Raw genomic sequence first — 16,864 nt, forward strand, 5'->3', positions numbered from 1 at the left:
CAGCATTATCCTCACATCAAAAAAATTTTTTTGAAATGTTTGTAGTTAGAGTCAATTTAAAAGAAAACCTCCCCCCTCCCAAAAAACAAACAAACACAAAATTGCCCAAATGGGGAATCATATCAACAACCTTACTGTTAATAGCACTATATCTTAATTAACCAAGCTAACTGGCTATTCCTGTGTACAAATCAGACAAAGTCAATTACTTTCCTAATCTTCTATTTCAAAAGTCATGCCTAGTGCAAAACCAATAAGAAGAGATCAACTGGTCTGCAACGGAAGGAGAAGTTTGAGGAAATGTGTATGCTTTTAAAGGCTTGGAAACTCGACTCGGAGCTGAAGGGGGGACGGCGAATTAATGCAGAAAGAACAACAGAATGAGATCGAAATGCATAGAGGAATGTAGAGGGGGGGGGGGACTCCTGATGGTGATTCACAATGAAAGCGAAGGAAATGGATGTGCAGAAAGGGCCTATATCTGAGCTTTCTTGTTCCTGTTTTAATATCAGCTTTCTTTTTACACACTGTTTTGGGGTGGAATTTGACATCATTTGGTTATAGATCTTATATGGTTGGTTATAGTTCTTATAGATCTTCTATAACTGATTTTATTATTGTATTGGACGTTGCTAAAATTACAATATTTTGAAATGCATAATTAATACATTTAATAGAATGATTAAGTATGCACAAGAATCTCTTTTTTGATCTCATAGACCCCCGCCATCTCATTTGAATATACATTTTACCACAGCATATCCATTAACAAAACAATGACAACATTGTAACAAAATAATTCACATTTTTTTCAGATCCTAAAACCATTCACATCACAGTCCAAGAGCCAAAGACAAAGAAGTTGTCTAAAATGCCACCATTCATCTGGTTGATGTTTAAAATTTCCATTTGAAACATGGGTTCTGAGATCCTTTGCCCACTAAAGTAATGCACTTTAATTTTTCTGCTAACTTTATATTTAGTGACATACTTTTTTCTGGAAGACAACTATAGAAAATACAGTAAAAATCTATTCTGTGAAAGTATTACAGATCTTGAAATCAGAAAAGTTATCCTGTCAAAAAATCCACATCTGAGTAGTTTAAACATAGGTATCATTTTTCATGAGCATTTTTTGTCTCAGTGTGCCTTTTCTCAACTTTTTCTATATTTGGAATTATAGAAAGCACAGTTCATCAGTTTTTGTTTTGCTTGACAGCACATTGGAGACAACGTTTGACAGCACTGTGACAACTGAAGTGAATGGGCGAAGCATTCCAGGCTTGACAAGCCGATCCTCTCCAGTAACCTGGAGACTTGGACAAGCTAGTCCTCGTCTCCAGGCAGGTGATGCTCCTTCCCTGGGTGGAGGTTACCCTCGCAGCGGTGCTAGTCGCTTCATACATACCGATCCATCTCGATTTATGTACACCACACCTCTTCGCCGTGCAGCTGTTTCTCGCCTTGGGAATGTATCCCAAATAGAAATGAATGAAAAAGGAAATAGTGATTTGGACATCTCCTCTGATGTTGATGTTGGAGGGTACATGAGTGATGGAGACATTCTTGGGAAGAGCCTCCGAACTGATGACATCAACAGTGGGTAAGATTTTAATCTACTTCATCCATATACATTGGGTATAGATTATCTGGACTTTGTCAAATCTGCTCTACTTAATAATTACATTCTCAGTATAAATACTAATACAAAGTATGGTTAAGGACATCACCAAGACTGCTCCAAAGTGCATAGTTTATTTTCTAACAATACTTTTAACAGTTGAATTTTGGCCAAACCGCCCCCCCCCCCCCTCAAATAAATGTGCTCCATTAACTGCTGTTTTTGCTTGAAGGCAAAACAAGAACACATTAAAAACTAATTTTTTGCTGGGTGACTCTCTAGGAACACTCTGTTCTCTTGGAAGCCCATTGTAGCCTGACTCTGAGACTTACCTAGAAGTCTTGTAATGCCTTTGTATTTAATTGGTCTTTAAATGGCAATAATTAGCATATGTGGAGCAATTTTAGTCTAATTTTATATTCAGTATTTTATTTGGGGATTTTAATTTGTTAGTTTATGCCATCAGAATATAATTGGTTGATAATGACAATAAATATAACCTTATTGTAAACTAGGAATAAGGCTCGTTGTGAAGGAAAATACAATGGGCTATAGAAAGAAGTATTGAGCAAGTGCCCCCCTTGCTGTCTTCCCACCCACTCACCCAAGTGAAGGCATTCACTCTCCTCAACCTTAACGTTTTCCCATCCAGCCAAGGTGACTGTTTTCTGTAGGGGAATTGATTCTGTTTTCTGTAGGGGAATTGATTCTGTAGGGGAATTCAGCTTTCCATCTTCTCCCCTCTCCCTGCAGCCTCTACCTATGAAAAGGGTAGTCTTTCTCCACAATGTGGACCAAAGCAGCTTACATCATTCTCTTCTTCCCCTTTTGATCTACACAACAACCCCACCCTCTCCAGACCCCAACCCTCAGATATCCAGATATCCAAGAGCTAGGAATCCTATATCCTTTCCAACAGCAATCACAAGCAACCAGGCCTAGGGCAGCCAGCCTCCATCTTTGTAACTGCGCACAGAGGGCATAGCTCAGACTTTATTTTTCCGAAACTGAGTGAAACAGTCTCCCTGGCGCGCGCTGGGCAGTCTTGCTGTGGGTGGGGCTCCATTCCGAGCGGCAGGAAGAAATAGCTGAGGGAGTGGGGGGGCGGTGGAATGGCACTCCCAACGTGCCTGCCTGTCCCTCACTCTAAGTCTGTATGGCTGGGAGCTTGCAGGCAGAACTTCCCGCCATGCGCTCCTTTCCCTAACAACTGAGTTGTGTGAGGCCAGAGCGGAAGTATTTCTAGGAGGGGGGATACTGCGATTGGGTGCTGGGGAGGGGGCTCATCAGCTCGAGGCGCGAGGGGATTGCCAAGGCAATCACGCCACTCCCTAAGGGGTTTGTGAGCTTCCGCAGTGGCGGCGGCCTTTGTTTTTGGTTTCAGTAAGTGCCTATGGGGCACGCCACCATTTTTGTGGGCGTAAAGTTGCGCCTCTTGAGGTGGGCGTGTCATGGGCCAAACTGCTCAGAAAGCCGCCTAAGCCTGGCCATGCCCCCAACTCCACCCCCTCCTCCACCTGAACGCCGCACTCCGTCTCACTTCCACCCGTGCTCAGGCACAGCCCTCAGGCACCACTGCCCTTGGATATTGGTAACATCACAGCTCATATGTCTCTCAGTGGCTTTATATGGTCATTAAATAACATGGGAGATAAAGATTGATCCCTGTGGAAACCCACAAGCCAATGGTCATGGGGCAGAGCAGAAATCCCCAAAACTACCTTCTGAGACTGATCTCCCAGTTACATTAAGCCATTTCCCCACCACCACCACCACCACTACCACGTTTACGCAGCCAGCAAAACTTGAGATTTAGGTGGACTTCCATACTCTGTTGAAAGGTTGTGTTTGGCTTTATGGATCACAAACTGTGGTCTGATTAAATCATTTGCTTTTAAATTAGTAGTGGATTTACTGCTGGTTTCCATAGATGCCAAAATAGAATGACGTTGGCACATGGGAATAGTTCAGATGTAAATGTTTTATCCTATACACCACACTTTTTATTTCACTATGAAGCATTTCCACTGCCCCCCCTCAAATTCATAGGTGGCAGACTGGTTCATATGGAACAGACAAAGCCTTTTTCTTACAGGCATTAATTTTCTATACCTGCCTGTCACACACAATCTATCATTGATGTGAGTAACACTTTTTTGCAGTTTCTGAATTGTGAATGTTATAGCTGACCACAGGAATACTCTTGGAGATGGAAGGGTATCGTTTGTTATCTAGTAGGAGGTACTTTTTTATGCTATTTGATATCTTTTCAGGATTTGATGATGAAATGAAGTGGATGAAATTTAAGCACAAAGGATTTCTTTGGGCTTGCTCAGCAGCCATGTAGGCACTATTAAAAATGTCAGAACAGAAGAATTATTCACAACTTTGGTGGTTAGTCTGATTGAAACTCTGTTCATGGAGATTTCAGTCACCAGCCCAATGATTGTTGTTGTTCCTTAACAAAATTTTCAATTATTTGTTTTTTGCTGTTGTAAGAGAAAATCTTATGCAATTTAAGGAAAACATTTTATCCCATTTGTATGTCCATTGTTACGACAGTTGCAGTGGTACATTATCCAGTGTTATCACTCTAACCATTCATTTCCATATAATATATTACATTATTTGACATACTGCGTTAGAATTAGACATTGTAAGAAACAAATAATTGTCACCTTGTCATGTCTCTTTGTTCCCTCATCAATATAACATCGACTAACACACAATACATGATATGATGTCATTCTATTGTCTATGTCACTATCTCACATTAAACCTTAGCTGACAGGGAGAGGGCAATATGTAGTGCAATAACATTCTTTCAGGCAAGGTATTGTGGTAAAGAGGAAGCAAAGAGAAAAAGAGCGACAACTCCATCTCTCCTTAATGTCCAGTTCTGACCCTATATGACATGTGTATCAGCCAATAAAACTGCACAGACAGATTTAGGTGTTCCAGTATATTAATACTTAGAACACCTAAATCTTTTTGTGCTATTTTATTGGGGCCTCAAAATCATATGGCTGTTTCTGATGTGCACTGGAGGCTTAATTCACTAGTGGGTCATTGTTTCAATTGGAGTTCATAAACTGAACCAGCAAAAATTGAACAGTTACCAACGTATAAATGTCATTCCTAGGTTTCAGATAATTTCTTGGCCTTAATTATTTTAAATACAAGTTGTCACCCATATGACTTATAGTATGACTTTTTATCTGTATATTATCCGCTGTATAGTATAATATTACCTGAGTATTTTAATATTATCCATTTTACCCAACACCTGAGCAGGGTGGATACTAAATTCAAATATTCTTAGAAAATTGTTATTCTGCTAGGTGGCAACATTCTTTGGCTTCTTTAAAGCCCTTGAAGTATGTTAAAAATGAGCTTGTTCAAACAGAAATGGAAAAAGTTCTGCCTGGAGATAATGAAAAATTAATTTTGAAAATCTATAAGTTACTTTTAAGATGAAGTAGTGAAATCTCAAATGATTAAGTGGCAATTAATGTAAATAAAGAAATACAGATGGACACATGGGAATATTTGTGGAAGAACTCTATGAAACTTTCAACATGTCAGAGTATCAAAGAAAACTGTTTTAAGATGATGTATAGATGGTATATGACTCCTAAAAAGTTGGCAAAGATGAACAATAAGATGCCAGACAGATGTTGGAAATGTAAAAAACATAAGGGTTCTTTCTACCATATGTGGTGGACTTGTGAAAGAGCGAAAAAGTATTGGCAGATGATTCAACAAGAGATTTCTAAGATCTTGGGATACGAATTTAACAAAGTTGCAGAGACTTTTCTGTTGGGATTACAAATGAAAAATTTTCCAAAAGAAGATAGGACTTTAATCTGGTACTTGCTCTCAGCTGCTAGGACACTGTATGCGCAGTTGGGGAAGCAAGAAAAAATACCAGAGAAATGGAATTGGATTGTAAAAATTATGAAATGTACAAGTTAACAGGAACCTTAAGAGATTATGATTTAGAAGCATTTAAGATGGAGTGGAAAAAGTTCAGAAGATATGTAGAAAAAGAGTGGAAAATAAAAGGACATTGGACAATTTTTGATAATGAATAAGTGTAATTGGGAGGAGGATATGAATTTTGGTTCTTATTAATTAAAGGTACCTTTAATATTAATATTTTAAGTATAGTACACTGGTGGGGTCAAGTAACGGGGGGAAGAGTGGGTAGAAAGTAATATATGGGATAAAGGAAAAAAGTAGTTATTAATGATGTAAGAAATTGAATATACTACCATATGTTACTAATAAAATTGTTTGAAACAAAAAAAATGAGCTTGTTCAAACAAACTTTGTGGATTTCGTGACTGCTCAACTTAGCTTTTGTCTTTGACTTTCACACATGTGCATTTTATATATACTGTATTAAGTGAACTGCACTTTAAAGGGGAGCAGCAATCCTTGGGTTGACATCCAGTACAGAAGAGGCAAAACCGCAATGGAAACAGCTTAATGGTTTGCATGACTTTCATGGCTGGCATAGCATAGTGAAAAGAACTGAGACATCTTCTAGGAATCAGAAAGAAGGGAAGGCTAACAGGGACAAAGATAGATCCTTATTAAAATTTTAAATCCTTAGCATGATTCAAACCAGGGTTGAAATGTGTTTAAGGAGAGAGGACAAGAAACATAACCTAAGATACAAATCAATATGGATTTTAATTGGCATTTTTATTTCCCCCGACATAATAGCATATCCTGTTGTAAGAAAGGATATAAAAGATCACCATTGCTGTTACAGTGCAGTTTAGTAGATAAAAAAGAACCAGAAATTACCTAATTTGCCAACCTCAAGGTGGTGGCTGTAGTTCTCTTGCTGTAGATCTCTTGCTATTACAACTTATCTCCAGATGACAGAGAGCAGTTCATCTGAGGATAATAAAAGGTAGATTTTACGGCATTGCAATCCATTGAGGTCCATCCCCTCCCTAAAACCCACCTTCCTCAGGCTCCTTGCCAAAAATCTCCAGGTATTTCCCAACCTAGACCTGGCAACCCTACTTTGCCATGAACTCAATAATAATCAACCTTATTTGTCAGCCCCCATTTACAATATGGGGATAGTAACACTATCCTACCCTAAGGACCAGGAGGAAAGACAGTATAGTAAAAACAATCTTATCAGAACTCGTAAGTTAAGCAGGGTCTGTCCTTGGATTGGAAACTATCAAGGAAGACTATAGAGAGGAAGGCAATGGCAGAATTTGTGCTTCTCACTTGCCTTGAAAGCATCTTCCTGGGCTCACCATAAGTTGGTTGTGAAAATGGAACTTACATCTGTACCTTAAAGACATTTTGAAAGGGTTACTGAGATATGTGTGAAACATTTTGAACTCCTTGTACAATTAAGACTGATTAAATCCGAAATGATTAAATCCACACTCTCCTATAGATTGCATTGTCAAGTTTAGTGTCTTAATTGGGACCTCGATTAGTTATTACTACCTAGGAAAGAGATGTTGGGGTCATGGTGAATAGCATTGAAAATGTCATTTCATAGGCAAGAACAGTGAGAAAGGCAATATAATGACTTAAGAGAACATAAGAGAAGCCATGTTGGATCAGGCCAATGGCCCATCCAGTCCAACACTCTGTGTCACACAGTGGCCAAAAAAATTATATATATATATATATACACACACACACACACACACACACACACACACACCCTATGGCTAACAGCCACTGATGGACCTCTGCTCCATATTTTTATCTAACCCTCTCTTGAAGCTGGATATGCTTGTATCCGTCACCACCTCCTGTGGCAGTGAATTCCACATGTTAATCACCCTTAGGGTGAAGAAGTACTTCCTTTTATCCGTTTTAACCTGACTGCTCAGCAATTTCATCGAATGCCCATGAGTTTTCATATTGTGAGAAAGGGAGAAAATTACCGTATTTTTCGGACCATAAGATGCACTCCCCCCCCAAAAAAAAGTGGGGGGGAAAGTGTGTGCGTCTTATGGAGCGAAGGTACCTTACTCCGGGGGGGGGCGATCCGCTGCCTCCGCCTCTGATCCCAGCGCTTCCCCCGCGCCTGCCTGCCTGGCTCCAGCTTCTTCCAGCAAGCGCTGGGATCGCTCCACGCTGCCCCCACCGCAAACCCAGCGCTTCGCGAGTGCCAGCTGCGGAGGGGGCAGCGTGCTTCCTTCGTGCCTGTCTGCCTGGCTCCAGCTCTGATGCTTACAGCAAGCGCCAGGATCGCTCCCTCCGCCCTCCGATCCTGGCACTTGCTTTAAGCATCAGAGCTGGAGCCAGGCAGACAGGCACGGAGGAAGCACCCGCCCCCTCCGCAAACCCAGTGCTTCGCGAGCGCTGGCTGTTTCCCCCTGATATCCAATTATTCACTTATTTTCCTCTTTTATGGAATTGGAGTCAATTTCTAATAAATTCCAGTTTCTAATCAATTTCATTTTGGTCAAAGAGCAGAGGATCAGAAAGGGAAGTTCTGCAAAATTTTAGAATTTTACTTTGTAGATGTTCAGAGGCAGGCTATGTTTTTCCAAAACCTTCTGTCCTCCTGATAGATCACCACCCTGCATTCTATAACATAAAATAACAGAAAGGAGTGAAGTTACAGAAGAGTGCATTGATATATCTATAAAGAGAATGAAAGAGAAAACACCATTTTAAATGACAGAGTAATAAGAATCAATCTTGCTATTTATGACTCTGGTTGCGAAATCAGTATATAAATAATAATCAGTGGCTGTATCTGAAGAAGTGAATTTTTGAAAAAGAAATTTCCCTTTCTGTAACAGTGTTAGACCTGGAAAGACCAGGGCCAGCGCATGAGAGTAGGCAGGGTAGGCAGCTGCCTAGAGCTCTACCCTGCCTTTGGGGCACTCCCTTACTCCCTCTTTCCCCTGCAGAGGACTCCTCTGAGCTTGCCTTGAAAGCAGAAACAGAGAAAGCACTACACAGTGCGGTACACACTTAAGAGGCTTCCTTGGAAGTTTCCAAAGAGCATATTGTTTGAGTGGTGCCTGGTTGCTTTTGGGTTGAAAATGGCCAAGTGTTGCCTTCCCATTGCCTCTGAAGAGCGTACTGCAGGGGAAAGCAGTGGTGCAGCAGCACTCTTGTGTGCAGCCCATCACTCTTTCATCCCCCGCTCGCCCACCCTGTTACATCATTGTGAGCGTGTACTTGATGAGTTTCCTTGAGTGAGTTCGCAGGGGCAGTGCAACATGAGAGACTGCCTCAAGCAGCAGATCCCTTAGCTGCTGCACACAAACTATGAAACTTCTTTCCCTGGAAGGGAGTTGATATAATCTATGTTAGGCTAGTAACAACAAAATAGATCCTGCTGTGCTGGAGGATGCTGATCCCTGTTGTAAGATGTTGTATTCATCTGTGTTCCCCATGAAGATATTCAAGGCAACGTGAGACTTTGAGATTTCTATTGATATTTTTCTTGAATATTTTTCCTTTGCATATACTGAACAATGACAATATTTTATTGCTTCACTAAAATGTATTAATTAATTTATCACAGTCAAGAATAAATTAAATTGTCTTTTTTGACATATCCAGTGAGAATGACGTAGTATTAGTGAGCCCCAGTGGCCTTGGCCAGAACATTTTTAAATATAGCTTCTGAGGATTTTTAAAATAAGAGAAGAATGAATAAGCACTTAAAATTTACGCTTCGTTCAGGCATGTCAAGTCTTATCTCTTTTGCCTCTTTCATTCCCACTTTAATTAGTTTAAACACTTGGGGATGGAATCCAACGGTAATTAGCAATTACTATGAGACAGCCCTGCTTCATGTGTTTGAGACTCTCCACTAATGCATTTACTCATACAAAAATTAAAATACCTTGAAGTGTGGAAGATTTTCTCCTCCATTTTATTTAGATTCTATTGAAACAGACATTATAATCCAAACTTTATTCACTGCAGAACACATTCCAAAATATGAATTTATTTTAAAAGCTCTTAATTTCACTTTTCAAAAATCCCACTGAGGTCAAATTTGTGTGATGGTTTTAGAATAGGTCATTCTCAATAGAACCCATGGAAAAGGCTGAGTCTGAATATACATAGTCAAATGTCAGAGGTCATTATATTGGTGGAGAATGAGATGTGGAGGCTAGATTGAATGAATGCCATTTATTCAATTTTAATGAACTGGTTGTTTAGAGGACACCTGTCAGATAGTTTCTCTTAAATGAGAATAACTGGTCCAAGGTCATACTAGTCCAAAGTCATAACTGGTCTAAGGTCATACCTTGAATTCATGGCACAGATCTTCCTGGGTTTCCCAGATCCTATTCCAACAGATTAATTTCTACACTGCACTATAAAACACTATTTGTTGTGTAGTTTTGCTGAGTCATATGTTCAGTATCCCAATGAATTTTTGCAAACTTTCTTTGTGTAGATTCACACCTGATGCATATTTTGATACGTTTTGTCATTTTGATTCCTATTACAATTTGTACTTTCATTATACAACTACAACAATAATAATACAAGCTACAATAATGAATTCAAGGTATGACCTTGGACCAGTTATTCTAGTTTAAGAGAAACTATCTGACAGGTGTAAATGGTAAGAAGGACTCCTTTAAGTGGTGGAAAGCTAGTCCAAGTGAGATTAATAAAAGGGAACAAAGGCTGTGGCAAATCAAATGCAAGACTGTGATCAGGCAGGAAAAAGGGACTATGAGGAGCATATTGCAAAAAACATAAAGACCAACATTGAAAATTTCTTCAAGTATCATAATGCCACTGTATAAATCGATGGTGCAGTCTTATTTGGAATACTGTGTACAATTCTGGTCACCGCACTTCAAAAAGGATATTATAGCACTGGAAAAAGTTGAGAAAAGGGCAACTAGAATGATTAAAGGGTTGGAGCACTTCCCCTATGAAGGAAGGTTAAAATGCTTGGGGCTGTTTAGCTTGGAGAAATGTCGACTGCGGGGTGACATGATAGAGGTTTACAAGATTATGCATGGGATGGAGAAAGTAGAGAAAGAAGTACTTTTCTCCCTTTCTCACAATACAAGAACTCATGGGCATTCAATGAAATTGCTGAGCAGTCAGTTTAAAACAGATAAAAGGAAGTACTTCTTCACCCAAAGGGTGATTAACATGTGGAATTCACTGCCACAGGAGGTGGTGGCGGCTACAAGCATAGCCAGCTTCAAGAAGGGGTTAGATAAAAATATGGAGCAGAGGTCCATCAGTGGCTATTAGCCACAGTGTGTGTGTGTGTATAGATTTATTTATTTATTTTTATTTTGTTCGATTTATATCCCGCCCTACCCCACCAAAGCGGACTCAGGGCGGCTCACAACACAAAGTTCTAACAATAAATCGAAAATTAAAATACATTAAGAATTTACACAATAAAATATATAAATTGGCCATTGTGTGACACAGAGTGTTGGACTGGATGGGCCATTGGCCTGATCCAACATGACTTCTCTTATGTTCTTATGTTATTACATCTCTCCATATGTGTATTTATGATGGATTCCCCCCCCCCCCCAAAAAAAAATGTGTATACAGTTCTGTTTCACAATATAGACAATCAGAACAGAATATACCTGGGAAAATTCTCATCATGCAGGAATTCAGAACCATCTTTGACCCAGGTAAAAATATCAAGCAGAAGATTGATTTTATGATTAGAAACAATAATTCATAAAGCTTTGTAAGAGCTGACTTTGACAACAATGAAAAGCTTAACACTAGTATGTTCCCCAAAAGAATGTTGCACTCAGAAAATCAAAATTTACTGGTGATCCCTGTCTCAAAAGACATCCAGCTGTCCTCAACTAGAGTCAGGGCTTTTTCTGCCCTGGCCTCAGCCTGGTGGAACTGCCTAATGACATCTATGCCCTGTGAGACCCAGCTCAGTTCTGCAGGGTATGTAAGACAGAGATATTCTACCAGGGCTACAGTTGAGGACAGCAACAGCCTTTTACCACAGCCTTTTTACCAGGGCCTTTACCATGTCTGGTCTATTGAGGGAGAAAAATACAATGTATGCCACTGACTATCTAGTTGATGTTTGTTGATTTACTGATTTTTATCTGCAATTAATTATTTATTGTATATTTTAATTCCTGTATGTTTGATAATGATATATACCATCCTGAGCCCTTTGGGGGGAAGAAGTTTTATAAATTCTATTAACAACAAGAAGAAGATGATGCAACAGTTCATGCCAAACTTAATCTGGACTAGGACTACAATATTTTATTTCTGAACATGGATCTGGGAATGGGAAGTGTTTGTTGCAGAAGGAAATACTGTATAGCCTTGCTCTGGGTTACTCCTAATTCTTTTAAAAATTAGAGTACAAATATGTTCCTACTCTAGAAATGGAAAAACAAGAGCAAAGGAAGTCTCACTAAACAGAAGAGAAATGGTGCTGAGGTTACCTGCTGGTGTCACCCTTTGATGATGTATGCACTAGCTAGTAGGTAAACATTAATTTCCTCTGAAAATCTCAGTATTTTATGAAAGTATAACAAGTTATGAATTAGACAGATCTTTCTAAAAAGAAATTATTATGCCACTGCAAAAAGATATGCAGAGCAGAAGCATATCTAAACTGCCAGTTCCTTGCAGAAGCGTTTTTCCATAGGGCTTGATGTGGCAGAAACTATAGTGCTAATAAATGACTTTTTTTCCCCCTGTGGAGGCCTGCAGTGTGTTGATGAAGATGTTCCTGATATTTTACTGTGCTCTGCTACTACATCAAAGCTTAACCAGTTGCTTTCCTGAATCAGTGAGGTTCCACTGGAAGAAGTTTGCATAATTCTGCTTTAGAATTTAAACTTTGCAGAACAAGAGCTCTGTTGCTTTCTTTAGATTAGCAACACTGTGCATTGATGGTACTGTATAATTAATTAGCACCAGATGGTAGCATTTTCTTCTGATGCACTGTACTTTTATTTTCAGTTACATGACAGATGGAGGGCTCAACCTGTATACAAGAAGCTTGAATCGAATACCAGATATAGCTGCCACCCGAGATGTCATTCAAAGAGGGGTTCATGATGTCACTGTGGATGCAGACAGGTAATGCTACTTAAAGGTTAAAAAAAAGTTGCAAATGTCTTTGGAGTCCTGATGAATTTCCCAAACCAGGGCTTAACATTTTCATACAAAGACAAAATCTGTGGATAGAGGATAAAGATATGAAAATCCAAGTTAGAACTTAGAATGTATGGCCAGTTATTCCTGAAAGATAATTCCTAAAATGAATTGTTGATCAGAAGCTATACACAGTGACCAAGATGAATTCTTGTTTAAACCTCCATAAGTTTGTGGACTGGTAGTAGGAGAAGTATGAATACAGTTAGGGGCTAGTTGGCTCTTTAATGCACTCACTCCTTAAATTACCAGTGAGCCACTGGGGATGATGACGTTCAGTTCAGCATGCTCCCTGGTTATGCTGGCAATTGATAGATTGTTAATTTTTATAACTTTTAATCTTTATAATACTTAATAAATTTTAATCTTACAGATATTTTAGAAGCTAGATTTGAGTAGCAGAAAGGGAATTAACTGCAAACTCAATGATGCAACACATAGTAACAGCAGAGAAATCTAAAACACCTTATATGAACTGTGACTTTTTAAGATTACAAGGTTCTTCTCTTGTTTTAAAAATTATCACCCTTGACATTGAAAACATTGACATTTTGTGGCGTTTAAATCCTTAGAATATTTCTCTGCACTTGGTAAGTGTTATCTGTCTGCGAAGACTTTATTCCTATCCATCTGTGTCTCAGTACTTTAAGAATTCCTTCTATCTTCCCAGGAGTCCTTAGTGGTTAGGAAGAGTACTATAGTCAACTTTTATAAATAGTTGCTTCTTGCTTTAATTTCTTTGTGCTCTTTGATGGGTGCAAGGCCAATGGATGTATTTTAGTAAAGAACCATAGAGTGGATCAGAAAATACTAAGTTAATAATACTAAGATTAATGATGTAATAAATAGATGTGTGTAGCAAATTTTCCATGTAGAATGTTTAGAGGAACTGGAGGTGCTTGTTGCCCCCCCAGTCGGAATGAAGAGGCTGACACAATGTGTTGGATAAACCGGGCCGCTTTATTGAAACAACTTGAACGAACTAGAATGGCAAGGGGTATGGCCTAACAAGACAAGCACTGGGGTCAGCCCCATGACCCCCGCCTTGTCCTGGAAGGGTGAGCCAGCACGAGTCCAATATATACTGGCTGGTGCTGAGCAGCCAGGCCCAAACTCCACCTCCACCTCCACCATTTCCTGGAAGAAAAACTTTCTCCAGTAGAACATGGCACTTGAGCCCGAAAGATTCTACAAACCCTAATAATATTTTTATACAGGTATACCAAAAATTGTTTGATTCTTTGCAGTAATATGTTTTGGATTTCTCTTAGATTCATGAAAATTTCTGTTCTTTCTGTCTCTTTTAAGAATTTTTTTCTACCATCTTGGCTTGGGAAAAAATTTTGGTTGTTATCACTGCTTCAGTGATTTTCAAGGCTGTAAGGTGGGAATATTTACTGTGCTGACATCTGGACGGATGTAACAATCCAGGCTAGTAGTTGATTTTTAGATGGACAGTTTTGTCACCTGAATTGCCTGTCTCCGTGTAAGGTGGGGAAATTAGCAAAAGGATATAACAGGTGGGATCTATACCTATCTATACCAAGGTCAGTTCCAGGAGGGCTCTCAAAACAATCAGACCAAATTAATAGGAAATGAATTTTATTGAACAATTACTGATAAAAATAAAAATGCAACATACCAATGGAATCAAATGTACACACATACAAGATATAAAAGAAAAGGAGAGCTTAGTGAATTATGAGGTGATATTTACCATCCAGATGTGCAGAAGTCTTCAGAAGGTTGATTGTTAATGAACAAAGGGGACCCAAACTGTTAATTTGAGAGTGCTACTCTGTCAGGCACCCTATAGTGGCTGGGCAGCCATTTTTAAAGACTGGAGGTGTCTAGGGCAGGGTTATGGGTCTAATCAGAGGACCGAGAAGTTTCCCAAACTCTGTTTAAAAACTCTGATTTTAAAAATGTGTGATGGCACCCTTCTGGGTATATCGTGGAGGATGCATGTAGTGTTGATGGCTGATACTAATACTTCAAAGTTAATTTATTTTGGTAACCCATATAATGCCCCAGGAAGAGGAGTATAAATCTGCTTCCCAGAGAAATGTTTATACTTTAAAGGAAGTTTGGCCCAGGAGAGAGGCCGTAAAGCACAGAGTAGGTATTTTGCAGAGAAATGTCACTAAAGGAGAATTACACTTCAAAGACACAAAGGCACGTTCCAGGAAAGAAGATATCTATACTGGGACTTGCTACGATGCTAATAACTCTGATACTTATCGGGGGGGGGGGGCAGATTACATTTCAAAGAGGCAGATGGTCTGTCTCTGCAACCTCCTGAGCCCATGTTTTGTGCAAGCTCTCATCATCATACATGTGTTCCTTTCAGGACTATTCACAGGAGAAGTGCTTTGGGGAACCCCAGGGTAGTTCATAGATGGGGGTACCAGGAAATGCAGGTGTAGCAAGCTACACTCAGATGCAGGGCATAATGGTGGGGTCACACTGTAGCACGCAGGGGCAAACTGAGAAGACAAGAAGCAAGTTGAATAATCTCTGCAACGCTCATAGCTCTGCAGTGGTCACTTGGTATGGGCCCAGCTGACAGTGGGCTGGGAACAGGCAAGTTTTGAGGCAACTTTTTCGCTATTGTCAGTACTCCAGTTTGGGTCGAAGACAATTTGCATCCTCTAGACTAGACTGTGAGCACCACTGGGGATCAGATTAGTTCAGCTTGCTTAGAAGCTTTCCATGGACATTACTCACTGGGAACTATCCCAGAAGCTAAAGGATGTCTGCCCCAGGTTGTTTGGATGCCTTGTTACAAAGGAGAGCAAATGATCATCATTGGATTGCTAGGGATGACTGGCCCCCATAAATTGCTCTAATAATATTTATCTCTGTGTGGTTTTAAGAGATTTTTTGGAGATGTCCTGTTCTTTTCCTAAATCTACACTTAAATTTACATTTAACATCTCAGTGTTAAGTAAGTAAAAGTGCTATAAGTAAACAATTATTTGGTCAAAAACAAAATCTTAAAACAAAAACCCCCTAATAAGGCTCTTTAAAATGGCTAATGGGGCCAGTTGCTTTGAACCTCACACATGGAGAAGGGATCATAAATAAATAAATAAATAAATACATGAGCATGACAACAATATCTCAATTATTCTTAGTACTCCACTATTTAAAAAGATACATTTACATATCTGTCTCCAATTTTGACATATTTATTTGCTTCACTTCCCCACACCCAGGAATTAAATCTAAACTAAGGTGATTTTATAAACTTAGTTTGTTATTACTGTTCACCTTTGTTAAAACATCTTCATCATGGGGTATGTTAATTTGTTGTTCACCGTCTGCCTATGTGTATGGAATGGAGATTTCCATTTCAATGTATTTGAGAAAGTGTGTGTTCACATGAAAGCTCATACCTTGAATAAAATTCTGTTGGTCTTAAAGGTGCCACTGGACTCAAACTTTGTTCTATTAATAAATGAAGGTCATCAACACTGCAGCCAAAAATTTAGAATAAAAATTACTTTTTGATGATCTTATGCAGAATTTGTGCCAAGAAAACTAGGGAAAAGATACGTTCTATGCACTAATATGGATTTAATTAATCACAAGTGGAGGATACATGTGGGGGATGGATAGTTAATTACAAGTGAGGGAGATCTTGGGGAATATAATCCACCTAGTTGATCTGTCTCACTAAGGTATCTTCAACTTCCTTCCTTCCTTCCCCTCCCCTTTTTCAAGAAACAGAGAGGCTGCAATTCTGTACCCTGTGAGATCAGAGAAGTAGCATAGATAGTTGTAAAAGGGGTTAGTAGCCCTATTATCTAGCAATGTGAGGAAGACTTTGATTTGATACCCAATAAAAGAAATATGTAGGATTTCCTTCCTGCAGCATATTTTTATTTATTTACTTAATTTATTGCCTTTTGTTGTTGTTGAAACTCAAGTCGGATTATGATGTTATAAAAAAAAATCAGGCATTTTCTGAAGGGGCATTTGTAAATTAAAAGTTATTATATACAGAAGTATTTTAATAGGAGCATTTGATTTCATAATGTAACAAATGTCCAAAAGATTTTTTTACTCAATGAAACCTCATCAGCA

General features: G+C 39.1%; 1 protein-coding gene across 5 annotated transcripts in view; it reads left to right on the forward strand.

Moving 5' to 3' along the window:
* The window catches only part of NAV3 (neuron navigator 3), a 934,586-nt gene that overhangs the window by 737,961 nt on the left and 179,761 nt on the right, over positions 1–16,864 (forward strand). For all 5 annotated transcript variants that reach the window (XM_060245118.1, XM_060245119.1, XM_060245121.1 and 2 more), the window contains 2 exons: positions 1,220–1,603; positions 12,581–12,700. In XM_060245118.1, the coding sequence (XP_060101101.1) occupies positions 1,220–1,603; positions 12,581–12,700 (504 nt within the window). The remainder of the gene's footprint in view (positions 1–1,219; positions 1,604–12,580; positions 12,701–16,864) is intronic.

This window comes from Heteronotia binoei, chromosome 8 (genome assembly GCF_032191835.1).
Source record: "Heteronotia binoei isolate CCM8104 ecotype False Entrance Well chromosome 8, APGP_CSIRO_Hbin_v1, whole genome shotgun sequence".
NCBI lineage: Eukaryota > Metazoa > Chordata > Lepidosauria > Squamata > Gekkonidae > Heteronotia > Heteronotia binoei.